Here is an 18,868-nt window from a genome sequence, read left to right on the forward strand (position 1 = left end):
TTTTTTTTTTTTTTTTTGTTTTGTTCTAAAACATGTCTTTTGTACTGTTTTTTTTTAACTATATTTCATGCTTTCATGACTTATTTGTAAGAAAATAATATGTATTTTAATTCTTTTTTGTTGCAAAATTAAGTAATGAAAACGTTCCCCTAAATTACAAAACTGGGTTATGTGACATACATAAACTTTATCTTAGAGTAACTTTTATCCGTTCAGCGAGAACCCTTTCATTCAACACCATCAGACCACTAAGGCTGACTTTCATCTGATCGACGGGTGGGGCTTGTATACTAGCTCCCTTTCTGCCTTTATATTCAAGGGTCAATCTCCATCTGGCCCGAGGAAACCTTTGCACGCTTCCGTTACCTTTTAGGAGACGAGGTCTCTTACTATATATATATATATGAAATTTTATACGATATTTTAGAATAACTTGTTACTTGATATAAAAAAAGATATTAATGAAAGTAATACACAAACAATATGGCATATATTTTTTTAAAAAAATAATTAAAGTAAAAAATGCTTAATTATATAATAATTATGAGATATTAGGGGCAATAAGCAAGAAATATATTTTAGATTTATTTATTAAAAAAAAATGCAATAAAAAATTAAAAAAAAAAATTAATTGAGAATAGAAATTTATGTTATTTAAACCCCCGATAAACCCAAGTTCAGGGTTCATTGGCCTCAAAGCTCAGAACTGAGAGTCGATCTTTCACCACTGGAAAACAGTTCTACAATGCAACAATGAAAAGAGAAGGTTTGTGTCGTCATCTTCAATTTTAGTGTTTGGAAATGGATCATCAAAGTGTTTCGTCCCTACTTAGAATACGCACTAACGTTTTCAAGTTTCTGTTCAACTCGGTTTCGTCGTCTGTGCAGTTCATTTGAGCAGTTCGTTTGGGAGTTTTCAAATTTCAGTAGCTACCTCTACTCGATAAGTTCCTGCAAGATTCTGATGATAAGGTGTGCTTGTTTCGGTTCACAGGATTTGTGTATGTTTAATTTCCGACGTTCGTTTTAAATTCAATCATGACCACCAATTTTTGAGATCTGTTTGATTAAATTTTTGGATTTGGTGGCAATCTATGCATTTATATTCTCGATTATTGAATTCTATATGAATTTTGTGGTATGAAAGATTGATTGCCCTATGCTAAGAAGGAGCCGACGTTGTACGGAACCTCAGAGCTCGTTGAGCTTCTTTTTCCTTTTCTGAAAAGAATGGCTGGTTTGGATTCGATATGCTGCGAGACGAATCTATTTCTCCAAAGTGTATTTGCTATTGTCGTAAAAGGTCATTGGAAGCACCTCTTGAAGCCCAAGATAAGTTCTAGCCTGACATCGATATCCATCCACCAGATTCTCCTCCAGCTATCGTTTTATTGTTCAGGTCCTTCACTTTCTTGGGCGTTTTTCAAGTGGGTTGAGTTGATTCCTGATTACAAACACTCTTTACAATCCTCATGGACCATGATATGCATTCTCACAGAGCACAAACATTTCAGAACTGCACAAAATTTGGTTGAAAAGATTGCACATAAGGATTTCATATCCTCCCCATCGGTTTTAAATGCTTTGGCAACCACCTATGATAATTCTGATGTCAATGCACATATTTTGAGCTGGTTAATGATAATATATGTAAATTGCAAGATGTCCCAGGATGCTATTCAGGTTCTAGAATATATGAGGCTTCATGGATTTAAGCCTCATTTGCATGCTTGTACTGTGCTTTTAAATTCCTTGGCAAAGGATAGGTTAACCGACTTGGTATGGAAGATTTATAAGAAAATGGTTCGAATTGGAGTTGTTCCTAACATTCATATATACAATGTGCTAATTCATGCTTGCTGCAAGTCTGGGGACGTTGAAAAGGCTGAACAACTATTGAGTGAAATGGAATTGAGGTTTGTTTCCCCTGATCTTTACACATACAACACGTTGATATCTTTGTATTGTAAAAAGAGTCTGCATTATGAAGCTTTGTGTGTTCAAGATAGAATGGAAAGGGGAGGAGTGAGCCCTGACATTATAACATATAATTCCCTTATATATGGGTTTTGTAAAGAGGGTAGGATGAGAGAGGCTGTAAAGCTTTTTCGTGAAATTAAGGATGTTTCTCCCAACCATGTTACATACACCACGTTAATTGATGGATATTGTAGAGTGAATGACCTTGAAGAAGCACTAAGATTATGTAAGGTGATGGAAGCTAAGGGTTTGCAACTTGGGGTTGTGACTTATAATTCAATTCTCCGTAAGTTATGCGAGGAAGGTAGGATAAGGGATGCAAATAAACTCTTGAATGAGATGGGTGAGAGGAAAGTTGAACCGGACAATGTCACTTGTAACACATTAGTTAATGCTTACTGCAAAATAGGAGATATGAAATCTGCATTGAAGGTGAAGAGCAAAATGTTGGATGCTGGACTGCAGCTCGACAGCTTCACGTACAAGGCGCTGATTCACGGATTTTATCGAGTAAGAGATATGGAAAGTGCCAAAGAGCTCTTATTTGTCATGCTTGATGCAGGATTATGTCCCGGTTATTGTACATATTCATGGCTAGTTGATGCTTATTGTAAACTAGGAAATGAAGGAGCTATCATAAGTCTACTTGATGAGTTTTTGACAAGAGGTCATTGTGTTGATTTATCAGTTTATAGGGCACTAATAAGAAGGTTGTGTCACAGAGAAAGGGTTGGTTTTGCTGAACAAATATACAGCACCATGCAACAGAAAGGTATATCAGGAGACAGTGTGATATATACAAGCCTGGCATATGCTTACTGGAAAGAGGGGAAGTCGAATCATGCTTCAGAGATGCTGCATGAAATGGCTAAAAGAAGACTAATGGTAACCCTCAAGATTTATAGATGTTTCAATGCTTCTTATGGATGCGACAACCGAATCTTGAATCTATTTTGGGATCATGTTTCAGAGGGAGGCTTACTGTCTAAGAGCATCACCAAGGAAATACAAAAAACGAACTTGCAAACTGGTTGATCAAAAACTTTGCTATTGCTAATTAGAAGATATGCATTGGTTCACATCAGCATGGATTGTTGAGCCAATTCTAGTATGAGAGGACCACTGTTAGATGCATAGGGTTTCCGCCTATTTCAATTGATCAGTCTTCGGTCAGTAATCTTGTACTCTCGACTGATTTAGCTTGCTTACCAAGCCACCCACTTGAGAAGCTAGTCGCCAGAAAGAAAAGAAGCGAGGAGGAAGAAAGCTGTCGTAGAAGCAAAGTTTCCCCCTGCAGTCGTAGTACTCAACTCGTCCCTACTTTGATTCAAAAAGTCTCCGACGGTTCTCCACTTTCTCCAGTTTCTGCAACCGTAATCATTTGTCACTCCCATTATTTCATCCATCAACCTTTTTTTCTCATTTCACGGGGTGAACCAATATTGGTTCAAGAACCACTCCACTGTGCGGACCCATGACTTACAAACACTAAAACTTACGATCAGTTAGATCAAAGGAAAAAAGTTTAGAAAATGAGCATCATGATCATATCAGGAAGGGACAGGGTTTATTACTCTATCAGTTGTCGATCCCAGCAGGATGTCGAGAGGGTATTATGCGATTTCATACATTGCCTCGTTCAGTTGAGCTTTGCATTTGCATCTCTCCAGGTACTACCATTCTTCATGACTTTGTTGTGCCTTTTTGTATAGATGATTAAAAGTTTGCTATGAAGTATAGACTTCCGTACGCCGACAATGTAGGTTCATGTTGAACGTGGATATATCCGAACACGCCCCAAACATGTGTTGGAAGGATTAATGGACGATCCGAACTAAATTCAAAGTAATTGTCACCCGAACATTTACTACAATTGGTAAGAAGAACAAGACTGCTTAGAAAAGAACTTTAGATAGGAAATTTCTTTCCAATTGAAAATGGAAGAAAATAGAATGGTTTTGGTCAAATTCTATTCTATTTATAGAGAGACCTTGAAGGTTTAATTAAGTTCCAAAATTAATTTTCAACATATGATTTTTAAAGTTAACATGTTAGGCGATATATGCTTCCTATTCAGGACAACCTTGGTATTATTCATGTTGAACTGAATGAAATGATTTGATTGGGTCTTCAATTTATCCAAAATCATGTAGGAAGAAGTTGATTAATGGCTTCCATCTTTAAAGTTGATCTTTGGCTTCCATTTTTTAATTCGTTCTTTCCCGCTTGTGATCTCTCTCTAATGGTCCGATCTCTCTTTAATGGTTCATGTCATTCTCTCTCAAGTCAAATTCTCTAATGGTTCATGTCATTCTCTCTCAAGTCGAATCAAATCGAACATCGAATCTCTCTCATGTTGGGGTTGACAATCTCAATAATATTGTTCGTTTACTATTTCGTTTAATTTTGTGGATTTGCTGGGATGTAGAGAGTGATCAAGAATGGTCAAAGAGTGAAGGAGAAGTTAAAAAATTACATTCATAAAAAATAACCCAACTCGAATATGGTTAGTTCGTTCGATTTCCTTTTCCATATAACCAAAAATTGAATCAGGTCAGATCGATTTTGTAGAAGAACGGATCTAATCTGGCCTATTTTTACCTCTAGTTATGGAGAATATTGATGACTACTAGAAATACAACTAGAAAAGTATATTATTCATTCATAAGAAAACTATTTTCACATCCTTGAGAGATTTACCTGCTAGTTGAAGGATATTCGTAAGAACCTGAACAAACCATACATTCTTAGACAGATCATTAATAATAATGTACATAAATATATCTTATCCACGTAGTTGACATAATGTACATAAATATATTTTATCCACATAGTCTCATTCAGGAACGAAAAATTGGATTTATCTAATGAGTTAGGTAAAATGGTTTATTGATATTGGATTTGATCAATGCAATGAATTGTTTCATCATAAGATCGATCCTAATTAAATTGATGAGTCCCACCCTAACGAAATTCATTTGATTGAGACATGTACACCCACGAATTGAATATAGAGCAGGATATTCTTAACAGTGTTAGACAGATCATTAATTGATAACTTCCTTAATAATTACTGTGGGAGTTTCATTGATGGTTGAGCAAAGCTCTCAATCCAATCTGAAGAAACAATAAGCTGCAACGCTTCTAAGAAACCTATTAGCCTCCATATCGTCTGAGAACCAAGAAATACTTTCCTATTTTCAAGCAATTACTAATAGCAGTGAAAAGTAATGTGCCTTCTTTTTTTAAGGCATGTCAAACGAAAAGACCACAATAAAATTTTATCCTAAGTCACCATCGGGATTCCCAAGGACATGATAAAGGAAACTTAAACAGTATGAAATAAACAACTAAATCAAATACATCCAAGACAGGATAAAGATGGTTATACAACCTAAGCCTTAGCAATTGTGAGGAATATCTTAAAAGCTACAAAGATTACAGAGTTGAGTTAATGAAACTTTAGCATGTCTATTTATTGCATTACAACAACTGTGTCACCCCATATGTCATATGAACAATCAGGTGTAAACTTTGTGAAGAAACAAACCAGATTCAATCAAGATTCATAAAGAGGCTCTGGCTGCACTTTTCTTCTAATCCTGTATGAGAATGAAGGATGAATGTTAGGAGATGATATATCTGAGGGAAATACAAACGATACTCCTCTCAATTTAATAATTATTATGAATCAATGTCAACTTATCCATTATTTTCAATGGCCACTATAATTAATGTCTGCATCGTTTTTTTGGAGCATTTTCAGTCAACACAAAAATAAAATTTTTAAAAAAGAATCCTCATACACCGTGCCTAACATCCCAAAATTGAAGCTGGAGATTCCAAACTGGACCAATAGTTTTTTTCCTGACTCAACTATGGGCAATAATCTTAAATACAATGGAGTCAGTCACTGCCTCGCAGCTTGCCCCAACTATAAATAGAACTTCATGTTGAAATATCATTGCCTCAAACCTAAAACAGAGCACAGATGTTGATACAATAGGATGCCTCATAGTTTCTAGCATCCGTATAAATGACTCCTATGTTACTCATCTCAGATTCAGCTTAATACAATGAAATTAAAATTGACATTCTTTTTTGCAAGAGATCAACAATGTTGAATCTCCTCCAAGCCAATAACTAAAAAAATATGTTAGCTTTAGATGGGAATGTAGTACTGAACCATAATCTAAGGAACTAAACCAGAATGGAAGAATAATCTGGACAGACTTTCTTCATCCAAGCTAGAGCTAATGTGATTCTTCTATATTCTTCAATTGAGTCAACTACGCTAACATCCCCTTATAAGACACATGAAAACACTTAATTTGGAAATAAAGTAAAGAGGTTAAAAAGAAAACAACCTAAAGGGCGAAGGGGTCCCCTCTCCAAGGAGTAAGAATACAGCCACACCTTCCATTCTAAGCTCATATGGAAAGTGGAGTTTTTACAAAAAGGCCTGTGTTAGCTACTCCAAATAGAGGCCGTGAATTGTACTAGGTCACAAAGGTAACCACAAGAATTGTGATTATCTTTACAGAATCTATCGTTTCTTTCTTTCAAAATCAGCCCTTGCCTTGCAAACAAGCCGCCAGCCATGCAAGACTTCCCTCGACCACTCTTCCTTTCGCTTTAGAAGGATTATTAATAACCGAGAGATGAAGGTGGTGTCTAAAGAATACTTCAAAGTTAAAAGAACTACTCTATTCCGGATAGAACAAGGGAATCAGGATCTTGACTTGTCTAGTTTCCATTCTTAAATTTTTCCTGACACAGTCTTCTCATGTAAGAGAATTTGGAGAATTCAACTCCTTCAGAAGGTGGGGGTTTATACATGCCATGTAACCAATTCGTTCATATGATCTCATTTGGAGGATGTTTGCTATGTTCAATGCCTCCAAACTCACTAACCTAGGAGGAAAAGGCCCCAAGGATCAACGTCTCCAAATTCCTTGATTTTCCCACAAAATCGTGTACAACCCTTTCTAGAAGACCTGAAAGGTGGTGCTTTGAGCCAACTGGCCAATTATTTTTCAGTAATGAGGTTGTATGTGCATTTCAAACTGCCAAACCACCTTCCATGGGTGGTGCTGCATGTGTGATGAGGCTGCTGGATCAATAGGACATCCGTTCGTCTCAAACCCCTAAGGTCATAAATGTTGGCCTTTCAATCCGAGAATCTTTCAATTGGCATGCTGCAGTCCGGAGTTCCTATCAATCCAAGCGATTTTCTTGTTGCCAAATTGTTGGGTCACCCATTTAAAAAAAAGAAAGAAATTCTGTCTCTAAATGTTAGCCTTCTTTGGAAAGCTTTGGTCACAAAAACAATATCATCTTACTGAAATGAAGGATACTTCTGAATCTACTTCGAACAAAGTTCTCACTTTAGCACTATATATGAGAAAACGTTATCTTCCTTTCTCCAACTATAGGTTCAGCATTCTTTTGGTCAGATGGAAGGTCCTTTTGAAATCCAAATGACTTGGGAATCTCCCCCTTTTGTAATTTCATTCGACAACAGTATTTCTATTTCCTTTAAAAGAAAAAAACGGTTCTGCTTAGAGCCTCAATTATTTTGAGGCATCTCTTTTCTTATTATAAATAATTGGAAAATTAACTAAAGAGTGGAGCTAACCATACACATATTAGCTTAACTGTAGGCTTTGTGAGGGAGGTATCTTCCACATTTATAATCATATCTCTCAATGAAAGTTTGTTCTAAATTCTATGTAAAAATAAAAAATAAAAAAAATTTATATGCTAGATGAAAACATTTAAACAATAGCTGACGGAAGTATTAATATCAAAACTAGTTAAGGTTCCTTCAATAACAAAATAAAATGAATCTGTCTATGGAAAATTAGCCCCTTTATTTAAGAGAGCGGGTAAACAGTGCAAACTTTTATGTACTCACCAATTATCTGGAGCCCATACACAACCTTCTGTATCAACCACGTGTAGGCTATACGCATGTCTTGATTTTGGAGAGTGATTCTCAAAGCTATAGTTCACACATGAGAGAAATTGGACAGCAATGAGCTTCGGGATAAAATTGTCATAATTTATATTTTAAAGGAAAACATGCAACTGGAGAATTTAGCTCATACTCCTCAGAGTGCTTAGAAAAATCACCAAACTTAGCATATGATGTTGAATCTAATATTAACCAGTAGTCTCCGGACAAACACAAATTCTGGGACATTGTTTTATATATATATATATATATATATACTGCATCGCTTTTCACATGAATTAACATCACTAGCAATAGTGAGATGGTATGCTGTGTAGCCACTTTTAACAAATGCTGAGAATGAATAGTACTTTTTGAGTCAATGGTGATGGAAACACAAAAAAAGTTTCTTTGAATGAAAAATTGAGAATAGTATAAATTTATAGACAACCTGTCAACGTCGACCAACTAATGAAATAGTTTAATATTCCTTACACATACCTTTGATGAATAAGGTCTCCATGAATAACAACCAATGATCCAGCTCTCACTTCAATAGGCACGAAATCTTTATGTTCGTAAGCAGGAGAAGGCTGATCAAAGTACACCCCGTTGTCGCCTCTAAGAAATCTTCTAACAAGTCCATCTAGAAATAAAGAGATTCAAAAAATAAAATTAATTAGACATAAGGAATGACAGTTTGCTATCTATGAAGTTGCTTGCCAGGGGATACTTTTATGTGATCCAGGAATAGCCCAAAGACAGCCGTTCGTTGTATTTGCATCTTCAAGTGCTAGCCATAGCCCTGTGCATGTAGTTGGTTCGGTGTAAAGAAATGAGTTATCCTGGTGAGGCACAACTTCACCTCCAATGCCTGGTTGCTGTCAGAGTGGCCTCCAAACGTTAATATATAATTAAACTTACTTGAATAAAACTAACACACTAGTATTAATAAATTATACAACGACAAAGGGAAAACCTTAAATATGTACATAGACTGAATGACTATCGGCTTCTTGTACCCCAAGGACAACAATAAACCTGAAACCTTCTTAGAGCTGGAGAAGCTTTTGAAAACTGGGTCAATCTCATGTAATGCTACAAAAAGGAAGGGTTAATTATAATTTTTATTATAAAAAAGTCCCCAATTTCGCATCATTAAAAAAATCCTGAATTCCAAGGTTTTATTTTATGAGCTTCTAGGCATGGAGAGAATCTATTTTGAAAGTCATAATGGCCTAGTGAAAGTAATAAAAGTTAGGAGTACATTTAAACCCAAGTACGCCAAGATGAAGTTGAAACCCATGCTAAAGAGAGAGAAAAGACATAAAAAGTTTCTATCGGGATCAACAGTCTACTATAATAGAAGAATACAAACCATGACCAACTTTGTTAATTGAGAGTTCCTTCGCTTGTTTCAAGTCTCCATCCTCTTGAAATGCTTTTTCTGCAAAATAAATAAAAGGGGGGGCGATTGGCATGGACCATACTTATGAAAATTTTGTATAGATTCGTGAATAACATATTCAAATCCTACTTTTCACAAGAATAACAACGCAAGTTTTACTATTTGATCATTGGATTGAAGCTGCTAAATACTAACTTCAAATTAATAGGTTTGGACCCAATCCCATCCAAGGCAAAATCATGTCCACATTTCTTTGTAACCAAAACTTATTTATCCTGAAATCTCACTGAAGGAGCTCCATCAATCACGAATAATGGCCAGTATCTACAGCTAACACATATTTCTTTCGCACATGAATGAGTATACAAGTTTTGAATCGGCATCATAAAAATTTTCTTAACTAAGTTCCCAAAAACTCTGATGCTAAAAGAAAAAAAAAAAAAAAAGTATATGTGAAACTATCACAATGAAAACTTAGAAAGATGATTAAAATGATACACAAAGGGCAAGAGTGTAAGATACCCTCAAAAAAGAAGGAAATATTCTCAGCGCTTTCGAAGAAGTAATCGTCGGTCAACTGCTGCTATAGAGTAACAAAAACACGGGAAAGCACATTTCAACACAAACAGATCATAACGCTAATAGTTAGAAGTTCGAATACAAATTTCTGAAGTTTCGTGAGTCATTACTAAAAAATAAATCAATTATTAAAACAAAAACCTGATTTACAGTAGAGAAAACAGAGGAAGTGGAGCAGTCAAATTCATCGAGCAACTGCTCCATTCTCTTTCTCATGGCATCAATTTCATCAGGACTGGCGAATGATTCAACCACAAGATAACCTGCGAAAAAATAAGAGAAAACAGGAGGAGAAGAAGTTCGATGATGGTGGAAATTGGAAGAGCGATTAAGATTGGAAAACAGAAGTGGATGATGGGAGCGTGGAAACGTACCATGTGAGTCGAAGAACTGGAGTTGATCCGAGTTGAGATCACGAACAATTCCCATGGCGGTCTTAACAAACAGCTTCCAATGCGTTTTCTCAAATCTAAATACCCTACGTGCAATGATAGAAATGCCCACCTTCACCCAAATACTCGTGTCCAATATTTTAAATTGAAAATAAGTTTTTTTTTTTATATATATATATATTTTATATTTTTTCTAAGTAGTGCTGTAATTTAGATTTACGTTTTAATTTGAATAGTTTCTATCTTATATTTTAAAATTAAACTTTTATTATTAAAAAAACTGTTAAATTTTTTTAATAAAATTATAGTATAGTATAAAATATATATATATATATATATATATATATATTTTGATCCTTTTATATTAAAATATAAGATAAAATTGAAAAATAGATATTAGAAGTTTTTTATTAAAAATATAGGATGAAGATACATAGTTTTTTTTTTTTAACACTTATTTGGGAAAAAATTAATTTTTTTCCTAAATTTGTCTAGACAGTAAAGTTTCCATTTAAATAAATTAAACTCTAAACTTAAGTGCGGCAATTTTTACCCTTGTTTAAATTTAAATGGCTTCTTGTGATCAAATTTACCCTTGTTGATATGGAAATCAACCCAAGGGAAAGTATGGAACGGATTACCTTGATGATCAAAATCAAGAGTAAAGAAAACTCGTTTCTAAACTCGTGATTCGAATCACTCCACAAGAGGTTTGATCAACACCACTTGAATGACTCTACATGCAAATTCTAAACACAAGAATTTGCAAACAAAGTTTAGCTCTCAACAAAGCTAAAATAGAAATTATATTCTTAATTCCAAAATCTGATGTCTAATCAAAGAAAAAAAAGCTTTATATAGTCTTTACAAACCTTAACCTATGTATACATAACTCCAAAATTAAATGGGCTAGTAAATGAGAAATACCCATAACCTCCAAATTAAAATGGCTAGTTAATAGTGGAATATAGTAACGTACGTGGGTTACAATATAACCTTAACTCATATATTTAAAACTAGCTTAAATATGACAACAAATAATTAAACTATAATTAAATAATGCAAATAATAAAATGTGTTTATTAGTCATCCTTGGACTATTTGATAAATTCAGCAGAGTTCATTAAATGCAACTTAAAGTGCATTTAATTCATCTCTGTCTTGAAGCTCAACTTTGCATAACATATAAGGGAGGTCTCCAACGTCTTCTAAAATTTCCTTTGATGAGATCACCATAGCTTGAATATAACTATATAAGGTTTGTTGTAGCTTCTTGGCTCTCGTCTTTGTAACTGGACCTTGAGGTATGGAAATTCCTTGGTCGTGGTTCATATCATTCTCCCCCTCTTGAGAAGGATTCGTCCTCGAATCCAAGCCATCACCTACATCAAAAGGACTCAAATCAACAACATTAAAAGTTGCACTAACACCGTACTTACCTGGTAAATCAATTTTATAAGCATTGTCGTTGATGCGCTCAAGAACTTGAAAAGGTCCATCTCCTCGTGGTAAAAGCTTAGATTTTCTTTGAGTAGGAAATCTTTCTTTTCGGAAATGCACCCAAACCCAATCTCCTGGCTTGAAGATAACAATCTTACGTCCTTTATTAATTCAGGTGGCAACCTTGGAATTTTGTTTCTCAATTTGTTATTTTACTTGCTTGTGCAGTTTATGAACAAACTCAACCTTGGCATTTGCATCAAAATTCACAAACTCTTTTGACGGTATAGGTAACAAGTCAATGGGGTTAAAGGATTAAAGTCATAAACAATTTCAAAAGGTGTGCATTTAGTAGTGCTATGAACAACCCTATTATATGCCAATTCTATAAATGGCAAACAATCCTCCCAAGTCTTAAGATTCTTATCAATAATAGCCCTAAGCATAGTAGTTATGGTTCTGTTAACAACTTCAGTTTGTCCATCCGTTTGAGGATGACAAGTAGTTGAATATACGAGCTTAGTTCCTAACTTACCCCATAAAACACGCCAAAAGTGGCTTAAAAATTTGACATTACGATCACTAACGATGCTTTTAGGAATGCCATGCAATCGTACAACTTCCCTAAAGAACAGGTCTGCAATATGTTTTGCATCATCAGTTTTGTGACAAACAATAAAATGAGCCATTTTACTAAATCGATCCACCACAACAAAGATGCTATCATAACCTTTCCTAGTCCTAGGTAAACCTAAAACAAAATCCATTGATATATCAATCCAAGGACCATTAGGAACTGGTAATGGGGAGTATAAACCATGTGGTTGAAGCCTAGACTTAGCTTGTTTACATGCTATGCAACGAGCACAAACTTTATGAACATCATGTCTCATTTTAGGCCAAAAAAAATGTTCAGAGAGCATATCATAAGTTTTAGAAACTCTATGGTGTGCCATTAAACCACCTCCATGAGCTTCCCTCACAAGTAGCTCACGTATGGAACAAGATGGTATGCAAAGTTTGCCTTTTCGGAACAAAAATTCATCTAACAACAAGTAATTATCCACAATGAGTCATTTTTCACAAGATTCAACAAAAGGAGCGAAGAACATGTCATGTTGATACAAATCCTTTATGTGTTCAAAACCCAACAACCTAGCATTCAAAGTATTGAGGAGGACATACCTTCGTGATAAAGCATCTGCAACAATGTTCTCCTTACCTTGTTTATATCTTATGACATAAGGGAATGTTTCAATAAATTCTATTTGTACTCTCAAATGCTTTAAACTTTCATGATCCGTATGAATAATGAACTCCTTAGGCCAAAGATAATGTTGCCAGGTTTGCAATGCACAAACCAAAGCATAAAGCTCTTTGTCATAAGTTGGATACCTCAAAGATGCACCAGTCAACTTCTCACTAAAGAACATTAAAGGTCTTTGATTTTGCATTAATACAGCACTTATCCCTACTCCACTAGCATCACATTCAATTTCAAAAGTAGACTCAAAATTAGGTAATGCAAGCAAAGGAGCAGAACTCAATTTTTCGTTCAAAGTATTAAAAGCAAGTTCTTGATCTTTTTCCCATATAAAGGATACATTTTTCTTAACAAGTTCATTCAAGGGTGAAGCAATTGTACTAAAATTCTTAATGAACCTACGGTGGAAACTTGCAAGACCATGAAAACTTCTTACCTCACTTACATTTTTAGGTGTGGGCCACTCTTTTATAGCCTTCACTTTCTCCTCGTCAACCTCAACACCATTAGATGAAACTACAAACCCAAGAAAGTTAACTTTTTCCATGCAAAAGCTACATTTCTTTAAATTTACATACAAACATTCATTTCTTAAAGTAGTCAAAACATTGCGTACATGGGTAATATGATCATCTAAAGATTTAGAGTAAACAAGTATGTCATCAAAATAAACAACCACAAACTTACTTAAGTATTCTCGGAAGACATGGTTCATTAGTCTCATGAATGTACTAGGTGCATTAGTTAATCCAAAAGGCATAATCAACCATTCATAAAGACCATGCTTAGTTTTCAAAGCTGTTTTCCACTCATCCCCAATATGCATGCGAATTTGATGATAACCCGATTTTAAATCAATCTTAGTAAAAAGACTACATCCATGCAATTCATGAAACATATCATCTAATCTAGGAATTGGATGCCTATAATTTATAGCTATCTTGTTTAGGGCTCCATCTTTCTTAGGTACAAGAATAACTGGAACAGAACAAGGACTCAAACTTTCACGTACATACCCTTTAGCAAGGAGTTCACTTACTTACCTTTGTATCTCTTCAGCTTCCTTTGGATTAGTCCTATATGCTGGTCGGTTTGGAATGAGCGCGCCAGGAATGAAGTCAATCTTGTGTTCAATCCCTCTGAGTGGTGGCAAACTACTAGGCATCTCCTCAGAAAATAAATCTTCAAACTCTTGCAAAAGCACAACAAAATCACTAGGCAAAGAAGGGTCAAGCATGTTAGTAAAGTAACAAGACCCCTTGCACATAAGTACAAGAATAGTCTAGTTAGAGAGCAAAACATTCCTAGCCTCACTTGATCTAACATACAAGCTTACTGATTAGGCTTTTCTCTCTTTTTTTTCTCTAGGCTGAGTGTTACTCTCTTGCTTTTCACTCAAGCTCATTTTTTCACTTGATTCTTTTTCAATCTCTTCTTTTGCGTCAGCCTCTTGCCTTTTCTTTTCAAGTTTGCAATGATCAATAAATACATCTTTTGGAGACAATGGAACAAGAGTAGTTTTTCTACCATTGTGAGTGAAAGAGTATCGATTTGCATACACATCATACATTACCCGACGATCAAATTGTCATGACCTCCCCAGTAGTAAATCTCCAACATGCATGGATACAACATCACATAAAACATCATCAACATATTTTCCAATAGTAAATGAAACAAGAGTTTGTTGAGTTACCCGTACTTCCCCCACAATCATTCAACCATTGAAGCTTGTAGGGTCTTAGATGTGGTTGTGTCTTTAAATTAAGTCTTTTGACCAGAATGGAACTCACAACATTGGTGCAACTACCGCTATCAATGACAACACTACAAGGTACAGATTGAACAAGACAACGAGTTTGAAACAAGTTCTCACTTTGGTCTAGGCCGTCCTCCTTAATGTGGGTGTTTAGAGCTCGTCGAGTAACCAAAGATATATGTGTAGGGTCCTCTTGGCTAAACTCCTCACTCTCATCAGTTTCCTCATTTATGTCGTCATGTGCCTCGTCATCCGTAACAATTTCTCCCTCCTTGATGGTCATAATTCTTGCATTTGGGCAATCTCTACTATAGTGTCCTACCCCTTGACATCTCCAACACTTTAAATCCCTATTTCGAACATTAGACTTTCTACTTTTTCTTTCCCTGTTCTAGAACTCTCCCCTTTCTCAAATTTAGCTTGAGGCTTCTCATTAATCTCTGGATTTCTTGTTAAGAATGAGATAGAAAATAGAATTGGGAAGGTGTGTATTATCATTGATATTGATATCCTTTAAATAGGATATAAGCTAGTACAAATGAGAAAAATATAAAATAATTAAATACTAGAATAAAATAAAATATACTATAAATCTAATCATAAATTGAAGAATATTAATATATAATATCTAGGATATATTCCATAAATAATATATCTCAACATTTCTATGCTTATAATCAATGTTCTTACTATCCTAGGTAGAATTGGGAAAAGTTTTAGAAGAATATCGTTGAGACCTTCTTTGGATTTGCCTCTCGATCTTAATCGCAATGTGCAACAACTCCTCAATATTAGAATAAGGCTGTAAATCAGTCTTGTCTGCAATCTCTGTGTTTAACCCATTAAGAAACCGCGCCATGAGAGTCTCCATGTCCTCATCGAGATCAAGTCGATCCATCAATGTATTCATCTCCTTGTAATAATCCTCCACAGATTTGCGTCCTTGTTTCAATGCTTGAAGCTTTTGTGCCATGTCCGGTTGAAAATATTGTGGAACAAAACGCTTCCTCATGGACTCTTTGAACTCGACCCATGAATCAATTGGTGCTTCAAGATTTCTTCTCCTACTTGACATCAATTTATCCCACCAAATTTGAGCATATTGTTTGAATTGAGCAATGCATAACATTACCTTCTTTTCATCACTAAAATTATGACAGTTGAAACCGACTCCACCGTTTTCTCCCATTGAAGGTACTCCTATCGGTTTTGCCATAAAACTTGGGAAGTTTTAATTTGATGCTGCCCACGTTACGATCAATTCTATCATCATAAGGAACTCGTTGTTGTAAATTATGATACCTTCTTCCATGGTCTCTCCCTCGCATCAAGCCATGACCAACCGCATATGGATTATCCTCGTGGTGATCAAAATTGTCGCCCTCATATGTATCGGTTGAGGGCGTCGGTTGTGGAATCCTCTGTCGTGCTTGATTTTGAATCTCCAATCTTCCTATTCGATCAGTCAACTCTTCTATTCCTCGAATTAGTCTTTCCATGGTTCGTTGTTGTGCTTCTCTCAATCGTGCATCAGTAATGTTAGTATTGTCGTCTGGATTTTCCATGCTACAAAAGAAAGGTAAAAGAAAAAAAAAAGGACCTCACAAGCGCTCCCTCACGTGTATTCACTCGTAAATGTAGTTCACTCGTGTTTAGCACTCAACACTCGAATCAATGTGTCACTCCCTTACAAACTCACCCTCACAATTGAGCACACACAAATCACACTCCAAAAAAAACAAATTGGGATGTGAGACAAGCTATGTTATAGAGCTAAGTGCAATTCAAAGTGAATAGACAGCACACTCAACACATAAACAAGGGTATTGAAGGAGCAATCCGAATAACGACAAAGAAACGAATTAAAGAAAGAAAATGATTTAGGACTAATTTAGACGTAGTAACATATGAGAGTTACATATAATAATTAAGAGGAAAAAAGAAAGACACTTAACATCAATATGCTTTCTTTCTTTCAATGGTTTTTTTATTTATTGGCAAAATCTAATCAATTTACCAACAAGAAAATTGATTTAGAAGATCTTAAAGAAGAATAAAGTGTTGATAAGATCCAGATCTAACACTTTAAAGAACATAAAAAAATGTATGTATATATATATATATATATATATTTTGTTATATATTTTTGTGATAGAATATGAACCGAACCTTCTACACAAACTGAGGGAAAAAAATAATAAGAGAATTAAAAGAGATAAGCGCAATGAAACATATATCCGATCTTGAGCCTAAAGCTCTGATGCCAAAATGATATGGAAATCAGCCTAAGGGAAAGTATGGAACGGACTACCTTGATGATCAAGATCAAGAGTAAAGAAAACTCGTTTCTAAACTCGTGATTCGAATCACTCCACAAGAGGTTTGATCAATACCACTTGAATGACTCTACATGCAAATTCTAAACACAAGAATTTGCAAACAAAGTTTAGCTCTCAACAAAGCTAAAATAGAAATTATATTCTTAATTCCAAAATTTGATGTCTAATCAAAGAAAAGAAGGTTTTATACAGCCTTTACAAACCTTAACCTATGTATACATAACTCCAAAATTAAATGGGCTAGTAAATGAGAAATACCCATAACCTCCAAATTAAAATGGTTAGTTAATGGTGGAATATAGTAACCCATGTGGGTTACAATATAACCTTAACTCCTATATTTAAAATTAGCTTAAATATGACAACAAATAATTAAACTATAATTAAATAATACAAATAATAAAATGTGCTTATTAGTCATCCTTGTACTATTTGATAAATTCAGCGAAGTTCATTAAATGCAACTTAAAGTGCATTTAATTCATCTCTTCCTTGAAGCTCAACTTTGCATAACATATAAGGGAGGTCTCCAACGTCTTCTAGAATTTCCTTTGATGAGCTCACCATAGCTTGAATATAATTGTATAAGGTTTGTTATAGCTTCTTGGCTCTCGTCCTTGTAACTGGACCTTGAGGTATGGAAATTCCTTGGTCGTGGTTCATATCACTTGTTATTTAAATTTTTACCCTTTTCGGATCAAATTTGTCATTCATCTCACCTTCGTTGTGACACGTCCAAGCACCGTCATCATTATTTGAAGATGTCATGGACTCGTTGTCGCCTCAAGAATGCTCAGAAGTATAAGTGAAAAGCAACAAGCACGTGAATGTTGAGATGTGATTCAAAGTTTGATAGAGTTTTGAGAAAGTTATTAGTAGTTTTCGAAAATTTATGAATTTATTTTTGCTCAATGGCTCGAGAAATTTTCCGACAAATTATTTTGTCTTCTAAGGTCTCTTTTTAATATTATTTTCGGACAAATTTGATATCAGAGCCATTTTTTGTCCATGATGGTGAGTGAATACTTATTTTGGGTACTAAAGGAAAGCACGAGAATGAGATTTTTTTTTTTTTTAATGTACTAGAACCCTAGCAGAAGAAAAGAAAAGATCGAGAGAAACCCAAAAGAAGGATGTCAATGCTTTGTTTATTATTCAACAAGCAATTCATGAGGCTATCTTCTCACAAATTGCAATAACAACTACATCAAAATAAGTATGGTCAATTCTAAGACGTGATTTTGAAACTTTGTTAATGACTAACGATAAATCGATTCCTTATTTTTTGTCAAAAGTAATGGCAATAGTCAGCCAAATGTGTGCCTGTGGAGCAAATTTCGGATGAGACAATTGTTGCAAAGGTGTTGAGAAATTTAACTCTAAAGTTTGACCATGTGGTTGTTGCTACCGAAGAACTTAAGGATCTATTAGTAATCTCTGAAAACGAAGAAGAAGAAGAAAGGCTTTTTATGACTTGTATTGATACTAAGCCGAAACAAAGTGATTTATGGTTATTGATAGTGGATGCTCGAACCATATGACAGACACCAACTCTTTATTTCAGGAGCTTGATGAGATGCAAAGAGTCAAGGTACTACTTGACAATACAATAGAGATGCAAGTTGAAGGAAAAGACACTGTGAAAGTTGAAACGAGATATGGTAGGTAAAAATGTCGAATAGTGTTTAATTTATACTTGATTAATAGTACAATTTATTAATTATTGAAAAATTGCTGACGGAAGTATATTT

The 18,868-nt window shown here is 34.9% G+C and overlaps 2 protein-coding genes across 2 annotated transcripts; one reads left to right on the forward strand and one right to left on the reverse strand.

The window, feature by feature from the left end:
• The first annotated feature begins 671 nt into the window (after nucleotides 1–671).
• LOC111458672 (pentatricopeptide repeat-containing protein At5g38730) lies at nucleotides 672–3,735 on the forward strand. Its single transcript, XM_023101446.1, has 2 exons — nucleotides 672–766; nucleotides 889–3,735. The coding sequence occupies exon 2, from the start codon at nucleotides 1,231–1,233 to the stop codon at nucleotides 3,013–3,015; it is 1,785 nt and encodes a 594-aa protein (XP_022957214.1). The 5' UTR covers nucleotides 672–766; nucleotides 889–1,230; the 3' UTR covers nucleotides 3,016–3,735.
• Nucleotides 3,736–5,298: 1,563 nt separating this feature from the next.
• Nucleotides 5,299–10,438, reverse strand: LOC111458811 (phytanoyl-CoA dioxygenase). The gene is made up of 9 exons (XM_023101632.1): nucleotides 10,298–10,438; nucleotides 10,065–10,186; nucleotides 9,867–9,927; nucleotides 9,315–9,383; nucleotides 8,916–9,034; nucleotides 8,670–8,817; nucleotides 8,438–8,582; nucleotides 7,898–7,984; nucleotides 5,299–5,582 (listed from the first exon to the last, which is right to left on the reverse strand). Exons 1-9 carry the CDS (start codon nucleotides 10,350–10,352, stop codon nucleotides 5,540–5,542), a joined length of 849 nt encoding a protein of 282 aa, XP_022957400.1. The 5' UTR covers nucleotides 10,353–10,438; the 3' UTR covers nucleotides 5,299–5,539.
• Between the last annotated feature and the right edge of the window lie 8,430 nt (nucleotides 10,439–18,868).

This window comes from Cucurbita moschata, unplaced genomic scaffold (assembly GCF_002738365.1).
Source record: "Cucurbita moschata cultivar Rifu unplaced genomic scaffold, Cmos_1.0 Cmo_Scf00021, whole genome shotgun sequence".
In the NCBI taxonomy this organism is placed as follows: domain Eukaryota; kingdom Viridiplantae; phylum Streptophyta; class Magnoliopsida; order Cucurbitales; family Cucurbitaceae; genus Cucurbita; species Cucurbita moschata.